Below are 24647 nucleotides of genomic sequence, written 5' to 3'. Positions count from 1 at the left end.
GGACAAGCAGGACCCAATAAGAAATTCGTTTCAGTCCTTCTTCTGTAGGAATGGGAAGATTCGGTCTTAATTTGGTATGAAGCATGATGGTTTTGTTGCGTTGTGTGCTTATATATTTGGAATTCCATTAGTTTTGATTAATCAGTTTCGGCCAAGCAAACCCAGTGTAATAAGGTAATACAACTGCATCTCATTAGGGTATATGTTACAAGGTACTGCCACGAGGGGATGACACTGACGTTCGTCGGCGAGACAAAGGCTAGTGATAGGAGTCGCGACGAAAGACACCCAGTGACCAACCAAGGTGTCTCCACTAATATTTATTGACAAACAACAAAGTTAATCCAGTGTCTAAATTTCTTGACGAATTTTACTCAAACATTTGTCTATTATGAGAATATCTTAATATGCTTCACTATTTTTATTTACAGACTTCATAATATGGCGTTGGTACAACTGGTGTGTCTGGCTTCACTCTGTATGACGTCATTATGGGGCGTGGTTCAGACAGTCAAAATCCGTTCCTACAATGTTGCCCTCCTCAATCTAATAGCCCACTACGAAGACCGGAAACCGAACGTAATACAGGCATTACAGTCTCAGGACTATGACGTCATGTGTCTACAGGAAGTGCGTATTACATAAACAATACACAATATATCATAAGGGTTTGCATTTTAGTCTCGAAACAAAAATGATATTCGTAGATTTACTTATTTACTTATGTTTACTTATGTTTACATATGTTGTATCCGGCTGTAGGACCATACTGGTCCTCTATAGGCAGTTCTGATTACAAGTAATTATATCTAGTCCACGATCCTTCCAGTGACAGGTCCATACTCTATATTGAAATTATATTTCATTGGATGGTTTTTCCATAATTTGTCAAGCCTGTTTTCTAATCGATAAGTATTTGACGATCTTATCGCGTGTTCCGCCAGACGGTTCCATGTATCAATTACTCGAAAGGTGAAATTATACGTCTGTAAGTCTTTCTTGAAATGACCTTTCAGAAATTTCAACGAATTCCCCCTGGTATTTGCATTGTCGTTCAGATGCAACAGACCAGATATTTCTCGCTTAGTATTTTAAAAACACTTGTTGCATCTATAGTTGAAGCTTACCAACCACAACGTGTGCATTTATCAATTTTAAAGCATCTCGTCATAATTTATGCCGTATTTAAATGCGCGATGTAGCATGTTTTCAAATGATAAATAAAAACATCCAATAAATCATTTTTGAACTATTTTTTTGACGTGACGTCAATGACGACCAATTATCATTATTATCATCATCAAAGCTGTGGTGCACGTTACCCTAATGTGAATACAATTCGAAGCACATAAAAAATCCCAACCTTATTTACACCAAATTACACGACATATAGAATGACATAAGTCACAGTTGTCGTGTTGTGTGATATCTTGGTCATTACATACAGTGCCTCTTCACTGAAATTACAGAGTTGATACTCCGATATTTAAAATTCATTATTGTTATCTATTGTCCGATTTCAGGTGTGGTACGGAAGTGATGTTTCTAGGATACGTCAGACTTTAGGCAGTAGTATTTCTGTGCACACAGCACCTTTGTACCAGGAGACAATGTTTTGGGACTGGATTAACGCTCCTCCGTGTCACAAAGCAGCATTTACTGTTGCGTGTATATTTATACATTGTTCATCAATAACCAGCAAGGCAGCTCTCACAAACTGTTCTGTAGGATGTGGAATGATGTCAGAAAGTCAGGCTTGTATTTCCTGTCTCGTCGTTTCCGGTAAGGGGGCGCTGCGCTGCTTTGACTACACGAGGCGAGAGGCTATGAATGTTCCCGGAGTTGTACTTCTGAGTAAAAAGAAAGTGAATTCTGTCAGATCGGTTTTCTTTGAACCAAATGTGAAGCAAATTTTACGACGGGCATACATCGAAGCGGAGGTACGATGTTTTTGTGTTTTTTTTTATTTTTGTAATTGATCCCGCACTATGACCGATCTTTTTTTGATACAGGTTTTATGACGCATTGTTTAGGACGGAAAACTTTTACTTTACAAAGACAAATACGCCATTAAAAAGGGGAAACAAATCTGCATAAATATAATTTGCCAACGACTGGTGTTTTAAGCCCACCTCCAGCAGATTGTTGGCGATTTAATTCGCCCTACGTCTGTAAATAATTCTTGTGATAGCTATTTCTTTCTCAAATTCCATATACTTGTTCCCCTTGGTTCCCGATTGTGGTTGTTTTTTCGGGACTGAAAAAATAAATGGCTGACAGGCGACTGTAATACTGATATGGCCCGTGTGCGGGATCCACCCCACAGTTGAACTCGTCAACAAAACACAACATCATTGGAGGACTCCATACCATGCGGTCTCTTTTATTATCTCTCGCGCATGTCAGCATCACCCCGATAACACAGATAGTTCCCGCCCTTCAACTCACTCGCTATAATATATGCTCTCCTACACTACATTCCTCCCTCGTTTAGAATTGAAAAACAACCTTAATTTTTTTTTTATCCACCCATGGTTAGAATTGTGACGTATATCAAACATTAAATAAAGTTTGATTCACATGACTAGAATCAATAATCATCTTAAAAATATCTGAACATAACTTCCTTCTGGTAAAACATGAAACATTTTAAACAAATTAGGTATTTCGACATACTGGTCTATAAGACTGTCCAATGTATAGAACATTCACAATAATCTCACAGTGTTATTTAACCAACAACATTGTATTTACTGGGCATTTTCCGATTCGATCTCTGTGGACGACCAACATCAGCATTTATCGGCTCCAGACCCATTTCATTTGGTTCAACACTTTGGCCTAAACTCTGACCTTGCGTTTTACCTTGACTTTGACCTTGACAAGTATCAGTTGGAGGATCAAGATCAGCACCTACTTCTGGATTAGAATCCCGATTGTGCCTTTTTGCTGGAGAATTAGGAGCATGAATTTTTTAAATGCGTAACATTTCGCTTATATACCTTCCCTCCACCTGATTCAACAGCAACACCTGACACTTGGAAAATCTCATGTTGAAATATATAAATGTTCAAACTTTGAAGTTTCTCAATTTTTTTTCTCCAGTTTGTCCCACAAATTGTAAGGTATCCTTCTTAACGGTTGTGCAACAGGTCTGACTTTGGGATCGAGTGATATTTCTTGAGAAATGTTTATCAGAACTTTGTCAAATGTCATGCGTAAGTTCCTCTTGTTCTTTGGTTGGGCCCTTTAGATTTTGGGACATATCAGAAAAACAAAATGGTTGACAGGTGGCCATCTTAGATTTTGACGAAGAAAGATTTTTTATGGTTGTTTCTTTTGAAACACTTTCATACAATTTGATATGTAGATTGCCCTTGGTCTCCAGTTGAGCCAAAATAGAGACAAGACACAAATTAATGAGCATTCAATAGAACGACATTATGAGCTCTCCCTAATACAGCCGTCATGTCTGATTTTGGATTTCTCCAGCATGAATGGGCTTAACATAAACTGATGACTTCTTCATTCTAGATTGAAGGAGTAGGGACAGTCATCTGCAGCCATACAGCCTCTAATATTGGGGACGAGTACTATGAACGTAGGTATTATATATGTAGAACATATGGCAGTGTACATAAAGCTATCCGAATAAAACCTTATACTACGTTACTATTGGTATTAAATGTGAGATAAGTATTTATCCTTATTACATATAGTTCAACACAACTTGGACTGGGACAAATGGAATTATACTTGTACAACTGTTGAATATATGTATTGCTGAAAAATCTAAATTAATATCCGATCCGAGAAAAGTTTTGAATGGTTTTGTAACACGAAGCACGTACATGTACTGTTGAACACTTCATTATTCCCATTGTCTCGTTTCAGCAAACCTCCGTGGTGTGTACTCGAGCTGGGAGGAGCAAAATCTCGCAGATTCTCGCAAACTAACGGAAGCCGCTCGCCTGTCGTATAAGCCACTGATCATGGGGGATCTTAATACTAGTCCAAGTATTCCTGTTCACAACGTCACCGCCGACTTTGAGGGTAAAACCCTTAATGTACTTTATATAGCACTGTTAAAATTTTAATGACGTAATATTAACAAGGGTGAGATGGTGTTCGGTTTCTCAAACAAAAGCTTTTGAATCCAATATGTATTTGAATGGTTTCATATTTTTGATGTTCTAAATAGTTTAAGTTCTGTGTAAACCAGATGGGAGTACATCAGACTACGAGCGCCCATCTGACCAAGCGTAGGAATACACATTCGATGGTCAGGTCCTTCATTAAAATAAGTAACATTACAAAGCTATCAAATTGCAACAGAACAAATTAACTGCCAAACATGAGATTTTTGCCCCCTCCCAAGAACTTTCAAGATTACCAAGGTTGTCAATTTCGTCTGCTAGACATCGATCTGACAGTCCAAACATACAAATATACATCTAAATCCATTCAAAGTCTCATAAGAATTTGCAGCTTGAAATCTAAAATGAATACAAAATATAGGTCAGCGTTCCTCGATCCTGATGTTAAATACACACTTCAAACTTCATCAGAGAGGTTTGTTATTGTGCTTGTAGATAAGGCGTCCAATAACTTGATTCTTGTCTGCAGACTTCATTACATTACAAAAAGAACTATGCTTACTTGATCAGGAAAGAAACCTCTCATATACATTATGCAATCTTTCCAACGAAGAAATACTAGCTAAGTATGCTTCGATATTACAATAATTTAGATAGCCTATTAATGATAAGGATATGGACCTCCTCCGTTTATATTGGATTCCTAAACTACTCAAGAATCCATAGTCAGTTCACGACTTCTTTGGTGTTTCCATTGTCTAGAGGGTTGTTTGGCCTCTGGAATGAAATGATGGATATGCCTCTAAAAGGTTCAGATTAGTCCGCCTGGTGTGCTTCTGATCAACTGTCAAAAGTCTTGGTACCCAACGGGCTGAGAGTTTCTCATTGCAAGATCTGCCGTAAGAATGGAATAGTCTCTTTCCTGTGAAATCCTAACTGTACTGGCCATATATCGCCAGTCAGTCATATAAACAATATTATGAACTTTATTGACCATTTCTGGGGTTGTAACAGTGACGCATCTTCCAGGACGAGCGTCATCCCCAAGGCTCTGCCTTGCAACACTTAACTTTCACCACCCACCTGTTCAGTGTATATATGAAAGAGCATCATTCCCTGGTGTTGCATGGATATCCTCAGGTCATATCCTTGCTGACGTCAGTATTTAGTTAAGCGCAATGGCTTCATATCAGCTATCTGGTAACAGTTTATTATTTAATTGTTTTAAGGGAAAATATTTAGATCCAGCTTAAAAAAATTAAAACGTTACTTTAGATACGCTCATTACATTTTTTCTGCCTAAGACGGAATGTGGAGTTTCCAAAATTGCCGCTACCAACTAGATATACTGTAAATGTATGTATACACTTGTGTTGATTTAGAAAGTCGTGTGATATAACGTTAATGAAGGGCCGTAGCGCCGCGCCTACCTACCACCAGGTGAAGGTTCCACACTGCCTTCCCGTAGTGGTTTGTGTTCCCCTGGAAGAAATAATTTTGTTCTTGTGTGATTTTCAACTACATCTATTATTGTAAAAATTGTCATTCATTTCTCAAAAGACTCCAGTCTAAAGGTGATTGAATTTTAAACTCCTATTGTCACAATTTTGTTCGAAACGGTCCCTCACGTGTTCTTAGCCAATCAAAACGCTAATTTCAACAATTGATGATGTAGAAGCTCCGCCTGCTTTCTGGTCTAGTTGTCGATAGTTTCAGGCCAAGATGTAGGTCGAGGCATATGAAAAAAGCTTTGCGTGGATTATCTAAATTGTTGTTTTATCGATTCCTACTAAATATACCTGAAATTCTTTATGTATATCTATAAATATTAAAGGTGTTTGTTCACTAAAGTAGATCGATAAAAATCGGACATCGTGGACAGACATCGAGATGTTTCTTTCATATGTAGACTGGAATCTGTGTATTATATCCAGTAGAGGTAGGAGACAATACCATGTGGCATTTCATCTTATTCAGTTGCGATATTACTAACTGAAGTAGGTCCCTGGATTGAGAATGTTACTTTCTGTAACGACTTGATCAACATCCTCAAATTACCGACAAACTTACTTAAAGCGGAGAAAAGTAATACGACCATGAAACTGGTCATTACAAATAGGTTACGTCACCGTTAGTGAAAATGTTTCTTATTAGCTCTCCAGAGACTCGAGACGTACGTGTTTCATACAATCTAAAGGAATTCGTGCGAAATTATTTTTTTATTTTCTAAAGAAATTTTCAATTCTCGTATTTTAAAATTTTAAACTAATCTACTACTAAGATTATTTTACAAACTACTATGAACTACACAAACCGTCTTAGTTATATGGTATAAATTACGCATTCCTTTGTAGATGCCTACAACCATTTCCTGTCCGAGGGCTTCGTGTCGCCGTACGTCACTATGGTGGGAAAATGTACTTACTGTCTTCAGAATCCTCTTACACATGGATCTAATCATAGTCACGTGTTAGATCACGTGTTTGTACGAGATCATGCAGTCCTCAGTGCAAAGGTATTGTTTCTATATAATAGAATTTTATGGGTTTTTTTTTCATTTTTTTTGTTTTGTTTTGTTTGTTTCAGTCTAATAAGTGTATTGCCATGACGTCAGTTCTGAGCTATGACATCGATAGGCTACCATGACGTCAGTTCTGAGCTATGACATCGATAGGCTACCATGACGTCAGTCCTGAACTATGACATCACTAAATTAACAAGACATGAAGTCCTGAACTATGATGCAATTCCTTAAGTGACATCTCTATGGAACAGAATATGATATTAACTCCAATATACACAGTTTGTTTTGTTTGTTTCAGCGGCTATACGTTGAAGACATTCCTAATCTAAATTTTCCAATGTCGGATCACTATGGAATTGAGGTTGAGGTTGCCTCAGGTTATCTGTGAACGAGGCTGGTTATATTTGGACAAGACTGGTTGTTATCATGACTTTTTCACCAACATGGAATGAAGTACAGCTATTCATTATATCTATATACATGTAACTTTACACTGCACGTGATATTCTGGTACATTTTGAATATATCTTATATCTACCCTTGAATCATTTTGTTTTTTTGCATTCTCATCTATTCATATACCTATATGTACTGATAGGGTTGAAATTAAATTTTCCTATATATTTAATGACCGTTGATGGTGCTTGTTTTTTTTTAATACAATATTTTCTAAGGAAGTTCGATGTGATGTTCGTCTCTGTTTATTTGTCGGTATGTTAACAGTTTTGTTTGATATCAATATTGTGTGCAGTGGTTTACATAAATATGTGATGACTGAGCAATATCGCAAAACTAAAGGAACTGGGATTGTCATGTGACCAGCAATCACGGTAAACTAAGTAGTGTACCGTTAAGTCAGATTTGGTCGGTGTCCGCGTCACAGGAAGCTGCATGGGTCGTGGTCCGTCGTCACAAGAAGTTACGACGTGGTCCAATGTCACAGAAAATTACGAGGAGGTCCGTCGTCACAGGAAGCTGCATGGGTCGTGGTCCGTCGTCACAGGAAGTTACGACGTGGTCCAATGTCACAGAAAATTACGAGGAGGTCCACCGTCACAGGAAGCTGCATGGGTCGTGATCCGCTGTTACAGAAGTGAACTCGTGATCCGCCGTCACAGGAAGCTGCATGGGTCGTGATCCGCTGTTACAGAAGTGAACTCGTGGTCCGCCGTCACAGGAAGCTGCATGGGTAGTGATCCGCTGTTACAGAAGTATTGAACTCGTGGTCCGCCGTCACAGGAAGCTGCATGGGTCGTGATCAGCTGTTAAAGAAGTGAACTCGTGGTCCGCCGTCACAGGAAGCTGCATGGGTCGTGAACCGCTGTTACAGAAGTGAACTCGTGGTCCGCCGTCACAGGAAGCTGCATGGATCTTGATTCGCGGATATGGCCCGGAATAACGGGAATTTCACTGTTTTATTATCACTTGATAATTTTAATAACTTTTGAAGACTACACGAGATACATTTAAGTATGGTAGGTGCCACGATCCCAATGGGATTTCGCTTTGATAGTAAACGTCTTAATATTGGAATAAAATTAGACTACGAATATTGATTATGTCGGCGGAAGGCTAGCACGAGCAAAAGTTCATCTAATTATGATAGAAATCTAAAAAGTTTTCACAAAGAAAACCATAACATGCTTTCTGATACATATACCTTTTTAGCATAATGACAATCTAACATTTTCGTGCACAATTCTTAAAACTATTCCCCCTCTCCTGTAGCAAACATCTGAATTAATGGAAACCGTTTCAGAGGTAATATTGACTAACAATGAATGCTTATGTGAATTTCTAATATGTATAAAATGATATGTATGTTCTATCTGTACCCATGTGATTATTATCTAATATGATTGAATATCAGATCCTAACTCCGGTACTCTCCTTAGAACATCTAACAATATCTCATAAGGGGCCATGGTTTAAATTATATCATCACGTCTTGACATGGATATGCGTCACGGAAATATCTTTGACGCAATGAACCGTTTTCAACAACTTCAATCAATGTCAAAAATCAGGCGAGCCGCTCTATGTAAATGGCAAATTAAAAGGGGAGGGGACCGATTTCAGATTTTAAGGGTCCATTGTCCCCTCCAAAATTACCGTTGCTGCTGACCCCACACAACATCTCGAATGCTGGAAATATTTACGTCAAACCAGAACAAAGGGAAGACAAACAGCTCATTAAATCTAAATGGTTCCTCTTAAGGTTATGCGCTTAAAGGTTACATTTGATGACCACTACTTTTGCGAAAACACCGGAACCAAATAGCCATTTTTTTAAAAATGAAGCAGCTTTGTATATTGCAACCAATCACGATTTAGAATCATTAAATGAAATTTCTGGTGTTGATGCAATATCAAAACTAAACAGAAATATATTCAGTTTTCAATTTCGACCTCCACTCCATAGTGATCCGACATCGGGATATCCTGGCCCGGAGTGTTCTGGTCATAGAATCTCTGAAACGGAAGTAGGAAGTAACATGTGACAACATTCTGTCGGCATTGTTTTTAATGTACTCGTATATCCAGACATGTTGGAACTGTTAGGATCAGGCTCAAATTTATGATATGCAGTACTTTTTGTTTTCAAATTCGTTTAAAAGTATATTAATCTCAAGTTTCAACACACGCGACAGAGAGTTATATACAATGCCTTAACCAATATAAAGATATCGTGAACTAGTTATAGATTGGTATTGTGAAAATGTCTGCTATTGTCGATACATAACGTTATACAAATATACATGCTATTTTTAAACACGTATTACCGACATGCAACAGAATCTTACTTTATACTCAAATTCGACAAAACCAGGGTCCGAAGGGGAAAACTGATTGTGAATATTACGATAAAGTCTTGGGTTGAATTTTTTATCAAGTATTTTCAAGCATTGGACCACAAATGTCAAGGAAGTTGCATTGAAAGCTTATCTTTAAAAAAGTTAAAACATTCACATGAATTATTATAAATATGTCTAAACCAGGTTTTTGATGAGGCCAAAAAGAGATAAATTTGTGGATATTAGGAGCATCGACAACTATAAAGAAAAACAAAAATGATTTCTTGGAAAAAAACAGCTTCTTCAAATTCAAAATTCTATAAAACTACGGCAAAAAAGTATGAAAGAAAGATTTACAAGCAAGACACTTGTAAAGGTCCCAGGAGGATTAGTCCAGCTTATCTGGAGGGAAAGCGTCTTCAACGACGCGCGCGCGAGAGAGAGAGAGAGAGAGAGAGAGAGTGAGAGAGAGAGAGAGAGCCAGCCAGCCAGCCGGCCAGCCCAGCTTAATACAACAGAAGTAGAGTAACCCTGATATGGCCGTACTAAGAATGCTAGAAAAAAATCGTGATAAAGGTTTGGTCGGATATCTAGACAAGCCAGCAATAATACACTGGTTGTATATATATATATATATATATATATATATAACGATGAGGTAACCCGGTATCCAATCCTAATCAGAAAGAATCGTGCCCTTAATGATGAGACAATGTAATTGGTTAGTATTATTTTATTTGATAATACAGGTAAGTCATTGCTACAAGAAGTAACACTAAGAAGCCAACCTTTAACTAGATCATTTAACTGGCAATTACTCGCCAGAGACCAAGTGTTGGGTGTAGGATGGACCGATACGCCGTAATTAGCCATGTGTTACGAACAGGTGACTTTTTACTGTGTATGTGTTAACAGATTTCGTAAGAAGACGTGCCGATGTTTTGACAAAAAATAATTTCGAGACAACGAATTACTTTTCCCTTGCTTTACAATTGAATTGACTCAAAAATCACTTCGAATCAACCGAAATTTCGACTCGGTCAACATTCAAGTCTTCAACTTAAATTACAAAATATAGAAGGGAAAAAATCGGGACTTGAAAATTATTTCTACTCAAACGGAAGTTCGACTCTAGCGACTTCGAGACAACGAGTTTCAAATGTATTTAGGTAGAATTTCCTTCATTATCGAGCGCGCATGTTTCTTTCTGCATGCAGGAAATACAATGTTTGCGGAAAAAACAGTTGTCAGATGCCTTATCTGCGGGCAAAATAACATCTTTATCACAGCAAAATTTGCCGTGTTGATTTGATATTTTGAGATCAAGGAATACTGACTTTCGCATTGTTTTCATTTTCGATTTTAAGGAGGTATAAAGGAATAGTTACAGACAACGTATAAGAAGGAAACAGAAGACGTGTTAGATGTCTGAAATTTTACGTCCTCGCAACATGGGGCAGTGACGGACGTTCTTATAGTTTTATCGTACTGAAATATACAGTGGACACTACGTGGCTAGGAGCAGCAAGACCTTCCTCTCTTGGACAGACCAGTGTCAGTACAGTTACTTGATACTATGGCAACTGTTTGATATAATAATCGATTAATATCAATATTAATGACGTCATAGTTACGGACTAACGTCAAGGTAGCGGGACTAACGTTATGGTAAAAAACTAACGTCATGATTACGGTTAACGTTATGGTAACGGGCTAACGTCATAGTTACGAACTAACATCATGGTTACGGTTAACGTCATGATAAGCGACTAATGTCATAGTTACGTACTAATGTCATGGTTACAGACTAACATCATGCTATCAAAACGCACGTCATGGTAAAAGATAAACGTCGTGGTAACACTGCCGTGATGGTAACGGAACAATGGCATGGTAACGAATTAGCATCATATTAACAGGTTAACGTATTGACAGTGATATTGATAGTGTAACAGGCTAGCGCATGGTAACGAACCAACATCATAACTACAGACTTATGACATGGTAAAGCAACAGACAAGCAGCATCTTGATGGAACAGACTGATGGCATGGTCACAGACCGATAGCATGGTAACAGACTAATGGAAAAGTAACGAACAAACGACATGGTCACAGACTAACGGAAATTTTACAAACAAACGCCATGGTATCGGACTGACGGAAAAGTAACAAACGCCATGGTATCGGACTGACGGAAAAGTAACAAACGCCGTGGTATCAGACTAACAGAAAAGTAACAAACGCCGTGGTATCAGACAAACGTAAAAGTAACAAAGAAACGCCGTGGTATCAGACTAACGGAAAAGTAACAAACGCCGTGGTATCCGACTAACGGAAAAGTAACAAACGCCGTGGTATCCGACTAACGGAAAAGTAACAAACGCCATGGTATCGGACTAACGGAAAAGTAACAAACGCCATGGTATCGGACTAATGGAAAAGTAACAAACGCCGTGGTATCAGACTAACGGAAAAGTAACAAACGCCGTGGTATCAGACTAACGGAAAAGTAACAAACGCCGTGGTATCAGACTAACGGAAAAGTAACAAACGCCATGGTATCGGACTAACGGAAAAGTAACAAACGCCATGGTATCGGACTAACGGAAAAGTAACAAACGCCGTGGCATCAGACTAACGGAAAAGTAACAAACGCCGTGGTATCAGACTAACGGAAAAGTAACAAACGCCGTGGTATCAGACTAACGGAAAAGTAACAAACGCCGTGGTATCAGATAAACGTAAAAGTAACAAAGAAACGCCGTGGTATCAGACTAACGGAAAAGTAACAAAGAAACGCCGTGGTATCAGACTAACGGAAAAGTAACAAACGCCGTTGTATCAGATAAACGGAAAAGTAACAAAGAAACGCCGTGGTATCAGACTAACGGAAAAGTAACAAACAACGTGGTCACAGATAACGGAAAAGTAACAAACATCGTGGTCACAGACTAACGGAAAAGTAACAAACAACGTGGTCACAGACTAACGGAAATTTTACAAACAAACGCCATGGTATCGGACTAACGGAAATTTTACAAACAAACGCCATGGTATCGGACTAACGTAAAAGTAACAAACGCCGTGGTATCAGACTAACGGAAAAGTAACAAACGCCGTTGTATCAGATAAACGTAAAAGTAACAAAGAAACGCCGTGGTATCAGACTAACGGAAAAGTAACAAACGCCGTTGTATCAGACTAACGGAAAAGTAACAAACGCCGTGGTATCAGACTAACAGAAAAGTAACAAACGCCGTTGTATCAGATAAACGTAAAAGTAACAAAGAAACGCCGTGGTATCAGACTAACGGAAAAGTAACAAACAACGTGGTCACAGACTAACGGAAAAGTAACAAACAACGTGGTCACAGACTAACGGAAATTTTACAAACAAACGCCATGGTATCGGACTAACGGAAATTTTACAAACAAACGCCATGGTATCGGACTAACGGAAAAGTAACAAACGCCGTGGTATCAGACTAACGGAAAAGTAACAAACGCCGTTGTATCAGATAAACGTAAAAGTAACAAAGAAACGCCGTGGTATCAGACTAACGGAAAAGTAACAAACAACGTGGTCACAGACTAACGGAAAAGTAACAAACAACGTGGTCACAGACTAACGGAAAAGTAACAAACAACGTGGTCACAGACTAACGGAAAAGTAACAAACGCCGTGGTATCGGACTAACGGAAAAGTAACAAACGCCGTGGTATCAGACTAACGGAAATTTTACAAACAAACGCCATGGTATCGGACTGACGGAAAAGTAACAAACAACGTGGTCACAGACTAACGGAAAAGTAACAAACAACGTGGTCACAGACTAACGGAAAAGTAACAAACAAACGCCATGGTATCGGACTAACGGAAAAGTAACAAACGCCGTGGTATCAGACTAACGGAAAAGTAACAAACGCCGTTGTATCAGATAAACGTAAAAGTAACAAAGAAACGCCGTGGTATCAGACTAACGGAAAAGTAACAAACAACGTGGTATCAGACTAACGGAAAAGTAACAAACGCCGTGGTATCAGACTAACGGAAAAGTAACAAACGCCGTTGTATCAGATAAACGTAAAAGTAACAAAGAAACGCCGTGGTATCAGACTAACGGAAAAGTAACAAACAACGTGGTATCAGACTAACGGAAAAGTAACAAACAACGTGGTCACAGACTAACGGAAAAGTAACAAACAAACGCCATGGTATCGGACAAAATGGTATGCTGGCATATTAGTGGCATAATAACATATGTACAGATTGTACTCTGGGTCTAAAAACGGATTAACACTGTACAATAACGTGTATTGTGATGTACTTATTTCACAGTTACGTAGGAACACCATACCTTGGCACTGAGAACGGTGTGATTTCGTACCATCACGTGATCTAGTACGTTATTGTAATTCCAGTCAATAACAAGAGGATTTTGAAGACAAAAAGTACATTTTCCCACCATGGTAACGTACGGCGACACAAAACCCTCGGACAGGAAATGATTGTAGGAATCTACAAAAGAAATCGGACGGACATGTAGTGGTTAGAATATTCATTTCACGATATCTCTGGCTAAACATAGATACCCGTCTCCTCTAAGCCTAGCACCATTCGATATATATTACGAGGAATTATCTGGTGCGGAGTTAACCATAAATGTTTGACTATTTGGGGTATTTACAACATATATACTACGTTTATACATGTATTGATCAATGCTTATTAATATACTCTTTCACAAATAATAACAAGATCTGCATTAACTGAGGCAATTTTTTGGAGTATGCATAATCTGGAACTCCTTCGTAGACAGAGATTATCAGAAATCATCCAGCAGAGGCGCAATACTCTGATCGAATCCCCTTTGTCTGTAGGCGTTATAGTCTATATCATTGGAGTTCAGCTATATAGATAACAAACTTTGTAGATAATCTTGTTATTTGCTTTTCATTGTATTAATTACGTCATTTTGTTGGTTTTTATGTCTGGTTTTTGGGTCAGAGGAAATCCGAGCTTATCTTAACATTCTCCAGTTGCACACCTTTGATACAAAACTCATTTCTTACAAAAACTCTAGACAGCGGAGTCCGAACACGGTTTGAAACTTAACGGGCCATAGGTGAAATCAGACAGACAATACTGTTTATAGTTGATGTTTCAGATAACTCGGCTGTTCCTTACGTTTTATGTTTATTATCAGTAAAATGAAAGTTGAGTAAATGTAGTAACAAGTAATATCCACATATTAACGAAGAATCAGACAGGAAAATTGCAAAACTCTTACTGTTTAATTTTTTTTCGCACGTGTTCAGTTCAATGGAAAAAATATCTATGTGAAAGTAGACTATTTCGATTTCGCTATAAATTATATCTTTGTATGAACTAGATGTATTCTTACTATATATTTGTGGTTTGACAGTTACCTTCGAGGTCGGCGGTGACGTTGTACGCAGGTACGTCGGGACTGGTATTAAGATCCCCAATGATGAGGGGTTTGTCAAACATACTTGCTGCCTCCGTTAGTTTACGAGAGTCAGCGAGATTTTGTTCTCTCCAACTTTTGTACACGTCACGGAGGTTGGCTGAAACAGTTTAAAGCGCTATTACTATGAGTGATTTTGTTCACTTTAAGCGTTTGTCAAACAAGAGTACTACATAACAGAGAGGATTTTTTAAATGCTCGTGAAATTGGCACCATCATATTCATAGTATAAATCTACGTATTAAGGGAGATAACTCGAGCAAGGTTTATTTTTGTTTTGACATTAATGTAATGGAAGCATTCAATTTATCATATCATGATGACCGTGAAATGAATCAAAGGCATGAATGAATGAATGGATGAATGAATATTTATAATGAATGAGTGAATGCTCTTCAAGTGAATAAAACATACGTTCATAGTACTTCGTGTTTGCATTGGAAGTAGAATGGCTGCAAAAGACCGTCCCCACATCTTCAATCTGCAATCATTGCAAAAACACAGATGTATGTTAAATTTCTTATTACTCAGCTAGGCAACATCACACAACAACTGTCTTTCAAATTAGATTCAAAACTGTTATCTCTAATTTTAGTTACAGCAGTCATGTGATTTTCCCGTTTTCCTATACCCTGGCAATTCCGGGGTGTGGAATCAAGTTTTCAAGTGATATTGTATAATCCTACTGTGAAAATATTCTATTACAATGGGAAAATATGCAGAAAAAAAGTTTTACTGCATATCGGGTGTAAATTAGAATTAAATTAAAGCTCAAAAATAATCCAAGAGCTAAAATAACAGTCGCAAAGCCTTTGATAGTGTAGAGTAACATCCTTGGAGGTTTATTTACCAAAGAATCCATCAAAAACTTTGTGACGTACTTTAAATAAATACGAGTAATGTCGAAGGTGTTATAGTAAAATTATAGTCGCACAATGTTTAGGTTTTTATCGATCAAACGCGCATTTACAAAAGACCGGAAGTAGCTATGGCTAACAAAATTTTCGAGGGTGGAAACTCAATCACGAAACACAAAACAGTTACGTCCAGATTTTTCTGATATCCAACTTGTTAAGATACATATGCTTTGGTCCAATGACGTCATTTGTCTGTCTACCACTTGTTCTGGTGGAATGACGTCATTATTTAAACATTTGACAAGTGCATTCCTGTGGCTAGTAACACAGTCTGTTTGATGGACATGGATATCTTAACCCGAGCGCAGGGTCACAAATCTATTACATCCGGGTAGATATATCCCTGTCCATGCAACAGACCAATGCCTCCCTTCATTGATCTCAAGGTCACGTGTATTTATAATGTAAAAGTCAACCTTTGACATTTGGAAGAGTGCCTCAGCGACCAATGGTTGTTAGTCAGGTGCAATTGTTTTCAGTTGGTGAAAACGTATTATGGTATTGTCTGTAGAATTTCAAAGTGGTTGAAAATAGAACCCAACAAAAACCAACAAACAGCAGTAAGATCAGCCTTTGGAAAACTAACTCATTAAAACCTTCTGCAACATGTGATCTCCCGACCTATTGATCACTTATAAAAAGTACCCTGGCCTACAAAATATCATATTATTTCACGTGAAAATAAAAGACATACTTACAGATTCTAAAGCTGTAAATAAATTTAACAATTACATACATTAAAAACTTGACACCAGAAACATCAAAAATTTGTTCGAAAAGGTAGATTTCAACCAATCAGGATCAAAACACATCTGGCTTTCTGTTGATATAATTCCAGGTATTAGTAAAATCCTTACGAATGTGTTCTAATTTTCTAACCGCTAAATGAAGAGATAATTCGGTAGAAATTATCTATATAACACACTAACTTCTGCCTCGATATACGCCCGTTTGATGATCTGTTTCACGTTGGGTTCAAAGAACACCGTTTTGGCGGATGTCACCTTCCTCTTACTCAAAAGAACCACACCAGGGGCATTGATTGATTCTCTCCTGTAGTAGTTAAAGCAGCGTAACATCATATCTAAACCAGTAAAAGCTAGACAAGAAATGCATTCCTGACTCTCTGACATAAGTCCACAATCAACACTACAGTTTACGAACGCAGGGATGTTGTTGACCAGATCTGCACAGTTAAACACTGAACAGGCTACTGTCAGTGGTGCGTTGTGACAAGGGGGAGCGTTTATTGTTCCCCAAAACATCTTCTCCTGGTACAAAGGCGGTGTGTAGATATAAACGCTTCTGTCCAACTCCCTCTTCAGCATACCTACATCATCTCCGAACCACACCTGGAAACCAATTTTTTTTTTAAATCACAATTTCTGATTGAAAAGCATCGATCTTAAATTTTGCTATGTACCTTTAGAAATAATTAATTTCCTTGAAACAACAAATGGTATCAATTTAAACAAAGCTCAGAGCTGATATTAATACCTATACTATCGTTTTTGATATACATATGTACCTACATTGCATTCATAAAAGAAATAACGACCATCTGACGACTTTCAATGGTTAAATATGTATATGTAGTAGGTAAGAGACTATACCGTACAACGTTAGCAAGATGTTAGACAGGCTGTTTAGTAGTATACATGTACCCTACATGTCAACAAGGGGAAAATGCTTACACACTATTATATGTATTTAGGTGAGTATGACAAAGTATTTACATGTCTCTCCAACGTTGCTTCGAAATTCGTTTCCTCGTTAAGAAAGAGAATCAAATAATTCACTCAACATAATATATGCCTTCAAGGTTTTATGTAAAATACCTGCAAATGTGTATATCATTTTCCTCAAAAGTCTCATACTTTTTTGTAGTTAAAAATAGACATGCAAATACTAATTTGGTTTCGTTTTTAAAATCTTATTGCTTTCTTTAGATGATGTGTTAAGCTACATATATGAAATCATAGTCTGATACAAACCATTACATTAAAGAAATGCAAAGTGTTTCCCTATAATCAATAGAAGGTATTCCTATTCGGCCAGATCGGATGTTTCATTCAGGTTGTTGTCACTACACTATATAGATATCGAACTTAATGCTTAACAAACGATGATTACAACCTCTGTAGGACAGTTCCCTTAGTACAGGCATAGGTCATACATGCCAAGAGTCTTAGGGTGACTTTAACGAGGATCTTCCATACAGGATAACTGTTGAGAGAATAAAAGCTTTCCTGAAGAGCTATTTTGATGAAATAGTGAATCATGTTTGGTGGTAGGTCATATTGTCGATATCGGGGCATTTTCTTTTAACATAAAACATATTAAAGTCATGATGTACTTTATGTATGGATCTTTACTGTAAATCATACTTCAATTGAATTTCACAGGTTTCATTAAAAACCCGTCCTCACGTTCGCTGTTAACGTACATACTAGCTTATACATTTATCATCACTAATTTCCTATACATGTATCATCAAATATAAAATAAATTTTAAAAAAAAATTATAGGTACCTCTTGAAGACACATGACGTCATAATCTGCGGATTGCAGTGCCCGGATGATGTTTGGTTTCCGGTCATCATAGTTGTCTATTTGGCTAAGTAAGCCAGCATTGTAAGTCTGTATTTTAATTGCTGAGGATGTGCCCAGATGTAAAGTCATACACAGCGATGTCAAACACAACAGCCATACAAATGTCATCCTGTGAAATCTGGTAACAAAACAAAAAGATTTATGCTCGACAAATGGTAAAGCCATTTACATTACGTGGAGATGCTTGTATTTACACTCTGTATAATGGTGGATATATCTACACTTCCACGGAGATGCCTCCATATTGTATTCCGATGGAGATATCTACACTCCGTATACCGTTGGGGATTCCTGCCCTCTGTATTCCGGAGATAACTACACTTCCAATGAACATATATACAATCTGTATTCCATGGAGATACTTACACTCTGTATTACATGGAGATATCTACACTCTGTATTCCAATAGAGGTACTTACACTCTGTATTCCAATAGAGGTACTTACATTCTGTATTCCAATAGAGGTACTTACATTCTGTATTCCAATAGAGGTACTTACACTCTGTATTCCAATAGAGGTACTTACACTCTGTATTCCAATAGCGGTACTTACATTCTGTATTCCAATAGAGGTACTTACATTCTGTATTCCATGGAGATATTTACACTCTGTATTCCATGGAGATTCTTACACTCTGTATTCCAATAGAGGTACTTACACTCTGTATTCCAATAGAGGTACTTACACTCTGTATTCCAATAGAGGTACTTACATTCTGTATTCCATGGAGATATTTACACTCTGTATTCCAATAGAGGTACTTACATTCTGTATTCCGATGGAAATATCTACATTCTGTCTTCCATCGATATATCTACACCCTGTATTCCGATCGAGATACCCACGCTCCATATTCTGGTGAAGTAACCAACGCTGCGTATTCATGTGAAATACCTACAATTTATCTAAAGCGGTTCCTAGTGATACACAGAACTACTATCTACAACGTCCTTTAATTTAAACCGGACATATATATTAACCTGGTATACGGAACTTCAATTTTGGTAGACCTTTAGTATTGCACCAGGGTCTATCTCCTCAGTGATTCCGCAAATTTTCTTTTCTTTTGAACTCGAAAGTGTCTAAAATGAACCTGCTGTATATATTACTAAATTTGAAATCTGAACTTTTTCTCCCATTACCAGTATCGTGTAACCGGAGGACTGTCATGCTATTGCATCAGAGTTATAGCATTTCAGTGTGACGGCACTATAAAATCGACAATAATTGGTCACATCATCAACTTGAAAACCTTTTTATATTATTAGCTGTTGCTTGGAAACTTAAACAAATACATCGGTGCTACTGAGCAGTATTTCTGTAACCACTTTTGGTGATTTACACAGTAAAACGTACTCTGGTATTTTACCTTCTCTTTTGTTGTCCCTCCTCTGTTGTCCCTCTTCTGCTGTCCCTCCTCTGTTGTCCCTCTTCTGTTGTCCCTCCTCTGTTGTCCCTCTTCTGTTGTCCCTCCTCTGTTGTCCCTCTTCTGCTGTCCCTCCTCTGTTGTCCCTCTTCTCTTGTCCCTCTTCTCTTGTCCCTCCTCTGTTGTCCCTCCTCTGTTGTCCCTCTTCTCTTGGCCCTTTTCTGTTGTCCCTCCTCTGTTGTCCCTCTTCTCTTGTCCCTCTTCTCTTGTCCCTCTTCTCTTGTCCCTCCTCTGTTGTCCCTCTGTTGTCCCCCTTCTCTTGTCCCTCTTCTCTTGTCCCTCCTCTGTTGTCCCTCCTCTGTTGTCCCTCTTCTCTTGTCCCTCCTCTGTTGTCCCTCCTCTGTTGTCCCTCTTCTCTTGTCCCTCCTCTGTTGTCCCTCCTCTGTTGTCCCTCCTCTGTTGTCCCTTTTCTGTTGTCCCTCCTCTGTTGTCCCTCTTCTCTTGTCCCTCTTCTCTTGTCCCTCCTCTGTTGTCCCTCCTCTGTTGTCCCTCCTCTGTTGTACTTCCTCTGTTGTCCCTCCTCTGTTGTCCCTCTTCTCTTGTCCCTTTTCTGTTGTCCCTCCTCTGTTGTCCCTCTTCTCTTGTCCCTCTTCTGTTGTCCCTCCTCTGTTGTCCCTCCTCTGTTGTCCCCCTTCTCTTGTCCCTCTTCTGTTGTCCCTCCTCTGTTGTCCCTCTTCTGTTGTCCCTCCTCTGTTGTACTTCCTCTGTTGTCCCTCCTCTGTTGTCCCTCTTCTCTTGTCCCTTTTCTGTTGTCCCTCCTCTGTTGTCCCTCTTCTCTTGTCCCTCCTCTGTTGTCCCTCTTCTCTTGTCCCTCTTCTCTTGTCCCTCCTCTGTTGTCCCTCCTCTGTTGTCCCTCCTCTGTTGTACTTCCTCTGTTGTCCCTCCTCTGTTGTCCCTCTTCTCTTGTCCCTTTTCTGTTGTCCCTCCTCTGTTGTCCCTCTTCTCTTGTCCCTCTTCTGTTGTCCCTCCTCTGTTGTCCCTCCTCTGTTGTCCCCCTTCTCTTGTCCCTCTTCTGTTGTCCCTCCTCTGTTGTCCCTCTTCTGTTGTCCCTCCTCTGTTGTACTTCCTCTGTTGTCCCTCCTCTGTTGTCCCTCTTCTCTTGTCCCTTTTCTGTTGTCCCTCCTCTGTTGTCCCTCTTCTCTTGTCCCTCCTCTGTTGTCCCCCTTCTCTTGTCCCTCTTCTCTTGTCCCTCCTCTGTTGTCCCTCTGTTGTCCCCCTTCTCTTGTCCCTCTTCTGTTGTCCCTCCTCTGTTGTCCCTCCTCTGTTGTCCCTCTTCTCTTGTCCCTCCTCTGTTGTCCCTCCTCTGTTGTCCCTCTTCTCTTGTCCCTCCTCTGTTGTCCCTCCTCTGTTGTCCCTCTTCTCTTGTCCCTTTTCTGTTGTCCCTCCTCTGTTGTCCCTCTTCTCTTGTCCCTCTTCTCTTGTCCCTCTTCTCTTGTCCCTCCTCTGTTGTCCCTCTTCTCTTGTCCCTTTTCTGTTGTCCCTCCTCTGTTGTCCCTCTTCTCTTGTCCCTCCTCTGTTGTCCCCTTCTCTTGTCCCTCTTCTCTTGTCCCTCCTCTGTTGTCCCTCTTCTCTTGTCCCTCCTCTGTTGTCCCTCCTCTGTTGTCCCTCTTCTCTTGTCCCTCCTCTGTTGTCCCTCCTCTGTTGTCCCTCCTCTGTTGTCCCTCCTCTGTTGTTCTTCGTCTTCCAGTTGTTAGGCGTTCAGATTAACAAGTATCAGTTATAGACCTACTGTTAATCAGGAGAAGTACGTCAGAGTACGAATCATTCATACGTTTGAGTGTGCTCATGTAATCGTATTTACATATAAGGAACATAACAAGCTATTAGCCGTTATGTTGTTATTAACACATATAAAGTATTATACATTCCCATTATTTGACGGAGCCGTCTTAATTGGAACTGAATGGTATGAATATGTAATATGTGTTATAAATGTCCAATATTAGAGATATGATCAAATCGGCTCGCCCTTTGAAACACCATTATCATCATCATTTAAGATTGGTCGAGATAACATTTGAAATCTGTACGTAACGTTCCACTAGATGTAATGACCTTTGACATATTCTCTTTCTTGACAAGAAAGCCTCAGGCACCGATACGATAATATTGGTTCACACAGTATTGTTCTTCATATGGTGATGTCGAGAGGTTGGTACGTGTGGAAGGTTTTAATTACTCATGCCTTCGGCTGTATCCTACATGTGTTTCGTCTTTCTAGAACTCGTCAGTGTGATAGCGTAGAAAAAAGCATGTATCAGATGTACGGCTGTGATTAAGTCAGAAGATTGCAAATTAGAGTTTTGGCGGGAAAAAAAATAATATTAATAATAATAATAATAATAAGTAATAGGCTTTATTTATTCTTGATAACATCTTGAGCAATATGCTCGTATTACATATGGTCAAGAAGGTAATATACAATATTTATAAAAGATTCAATGGAAGAGTTTCTTGTAGCTTAAGCAGTTTTGCGTGATGGCCAGTAAAAATATTTTGAGATCTGCTTTGAACATCAGACCAATAAGTGAAACAATTCAAACTGTGGAATTATTGGGCACCTTGCAACAGCTGAGTCTGAAAACAATTACAACAAGGCTACTTTATCACATGATCGTCACAACCCATACATGCCAAATATAGCCTTGTTGTAAATACAAGAATCAGCTGTTACGACTCTACATAAAATAGGGTTTATAGACAATTTTAATTTAATCAAGTAGCATCTTGTTTACATACACATTTTATGACATAGTCCTTTAACATTCTGTGTTATCTTAAATAATAAAAACACCCAATCTTCAAATTTTGTAACCAACAAACAGTAATTTCCTTCCCGATATTCTGTTTCAAATATTAGTCTTTTTATTGTCCTAGTAGCTAGAATTAGCCAGAATTTCTCAAAAAAAAAAAAATAAATAAATAAACAAGTTTTAGAAGCCAACTTCTGAGAAAAATATCATTAATATACATATATACATATATATACATATATACATATATACATATATATATATATACATATATACATATATACATATATACATATATATACATATATACATATATACATATATATACATATATACATATATATACATATATACATATATACATATATACATATATATACATATATACATATATACATATATACACATATATACATATATACATATATACATATATACATATATATACATATATACATATATACATATATACATATATATACATATATACATATATACATATATACATATATATACATATATACATATATACATATATACATATATACATAAATACATATATACATATATACATATATATATACATATATACATAAATACATATATACATATATACATATATACATAAATACATATATACATATATACATTAATTCTGATTCACTCAAATTTTCTATCAAAGATATCTTAAACATATATGACTGTATCAGAATACTATAAAAGATGTCCTTCCTTGTGTGTAATTTTTGAAGTAGTGAGAGTAAATACACTTTCCAATTATGTAATGTGTTATTGTAATACCGTTATCTACGAGGTAATATGATGAGGTAAGATGAAAATCGAGAAAACAAATATCTTGGAAATAAAAATTACAGAGAAACTGTAAGTCTTTCTATGGATTTCGTGAAAAATATTTCGTTTTACTCCTAGTTGTTGATAAACGCAAAAGGCCTGCTTAGTAAATACACAATAGAAACTGAAATAGATAATGTTTGTTAAACAGGATGAAACAATCTATACTATGTTTAAATCTGCACAAATTACTGATCACAGTGAAAGTCTTAATACGTTTAACGTTTAAAATAGGTCAATTAGATATGACAGCGGCCGAATTGTCATCTTATGGAGTGAATTTTCTTCATATTAAAAACTACTACATGTCGTTTGTTATCAATGAAGACGACCCTGTTAGTGTATGTTTATAGCAGGATTTAAGACATACCCTGCGTTCTATTTTTTTTTTTTTTTTTTTCTTAAATTGATCATGTTTATGGCGAGTAGTTATTTACGGGTGACTGATAAAAAGTCCGCATGTTAGTGTTATAAAGTTTAACCAACCACTAATTCTCAGAAACCAAAAATGTAATTAGCAAAGCGTTGCCTTAAATTCCCATACTAACATACCAATACAACTAAACTGAATATTTTCTTTTTTAATGTTTTACTTAAATAGTTCACTAATCATAATTGTGTTTTTCCCGACATACGAAAACTCAATGATTGTTATGAAATGAAAAAAATAACTTTTGTTGAAAAACAGTTTAATCAGCGGATCATTTGTCACGTGTTTGAATGTAGTTTTAAATGTCACGTGCCTTCTTTTGTTTTTTCCTGTTCCTTTTTTCTACACTTGAGACCATTTATGCTGATATATCAGTTATTCCAGACTCTAGGAGTTAATTTATTTCATCAACAACGCTACATTTCGTAAAGCTGTGATTTCCGCTGATGTTTAGACATACCAGACGTTACATTTTCTACCGAGGAAAGCGTTGTATATAAATCATCAACCTTCTTACCACGCCCACTATCATGCCCCCTTCCACTGTTTTTGTATATTGGGCTCTTTGAATGGACTAACTGGTTGGATTTCGTTAATTTTTCCACGTGTTTGACTTCGGGCAGGCGTTGTCATACTTAAAAATAGACTATTCACAAACGTACAGCGCTTTCTGAGAAAGATTGATAAAGATTATCAATTTCAAACTAACACTGGTCGACATTCGCTGATGTGTCTACCGCCATTCGGT

General features: G+C 37.7%; 3 protein-coding genes across 3 annotated transcripts; 1 reads left to right on the top strand and 2 right to left on the bottom strand.

Moving 5' to 3' along the window:
* The first annotated feature begins 441 nt into the window (after positions 1–441).
* On the top strand, positions 442–7009 carry LOC132563167 (uncharacterized). The gene is made up of 6 exons (XM_060227923.1): positions 442–630; positions 1524–1940; positions 3535–3601; positions 3895–4053; positions 6452–6612; positions 6920–7009. Exons 1-6 carry the CDS (start codon positions 442–444, stop codon positions 7007–7009), a joined length of 1083 nt encoding a protein of 360 aa, XP_060083906.1.
* Positions 7010–9012: 2003 nt separating this feature from the next.
* LOC132563178 (uncharacterized) lies at positions 9013–18544 on the bottom strand. Its single transcript, XM_060227932.1, has 6 exons — positions 18356–18544; positions 16753–17175; positions 15321–15387; positions 14848–15006; positions 13776–13936; positions 9013–9093 (listed from the first exon to the last, which is right to left on the bottom strand). The coding sequence occupies exons 1-6, from the start codon at positions 18542–18544 to the stop codon at positions 9013–9015; spliced, it is 1080 nt and encodes a 359-aa protein (XP_060083915.1).
* Positions 18545–19803: 1259 nt separating this feature from the next.
* On the bottom strand, positions 19804–21736 carry LOC132563166 (uncharacterized). Its single transcript, XM_060227922.1, has 2 exons — positions 21729–21736; positions 19804–21544 (listed from the first exon to the last, which is right to left on the bottom strand). The coding sequence occupies exons 1-2, from the start codon at positions 21734–21736 to the stop codon at positions 19804–19806; spliced, it is 1749 nt and encodes a 582-aa protein (XP_060083905.1).
* Positions 21737–24647: the final 2911 nt, after the last annotated feature.

Source organism: Ylistrum balloti, unplaced genomic scaffold, assembly GCF_031769215.1.
Source record: "Ylistrum balloti isolate Yb309-2 unplaced genomic scaffold, AGI_CSIRO_Ybal_v1 Utg371622, whole genome shotgun sequence".
NCBI lineage: Eukaryota > Metazoa > Mollusca > Bivalvia > Pectinida > Pectinidae > Ylistrum > Ylistrum balloti.
The sequence above is the reverse complement of the archived record's forward strand: the minus strand, read 5'-3'. Positions and strand labels throughout refer to the sequence as shown.

What these genes read in the sequence shown, in the direction of transcription:
- LOC132563178 (XM_060227932.1), bottom strand. Translation starts at nt 18,544, where the DNA reads ATGACATTTGTATGGCTGTTGTGTTTGACATCGCTGTGTATGACTTTA. An exon ending in GGGCGTATATCGAGGCAGAA is followed by an intron (nt 15,388 to 16,752) that starts GTTAGTGTGTTA and finishes CAATGATTGCAG; the next exon opens with ATTGAAGATGTGGGGACGGT. An exon ending in AAACACGAAGTACTATGAAC is followed by an intron (nt 15,007 to 15,320) that starts GTATGTTTTATT and finishes AAACTGTTTCAG; the next exon opens with CCAACCTCCGTGACGTGTAC.
- LOC132563167 (XM_060227923.1), top strand. Translation starts at nt 442, where the DNA reads ATGGCGTTGGTACAACTGGTGTGTCTGGCTTCACTCTGTATGACGTCA. An exon ending in TGGGGACGAGTACTATGAAC is followed by an intron (nt 3,602 to 3,894) that starts GTAGGTATTATA and finishes GTCTCGTTTCAG; the next exon opens with CAAACCTCCGTGGTGTGTAC. An exon ending in ATGCAGTCCTCAGTGCAAAG is followed by an intron (nt 6,613 to 6,919) that starts GTATTGTTTCTA and finishes TGTTTGTTTCAG; the next exon opens with CGGCTATACGTTGAAGACAT.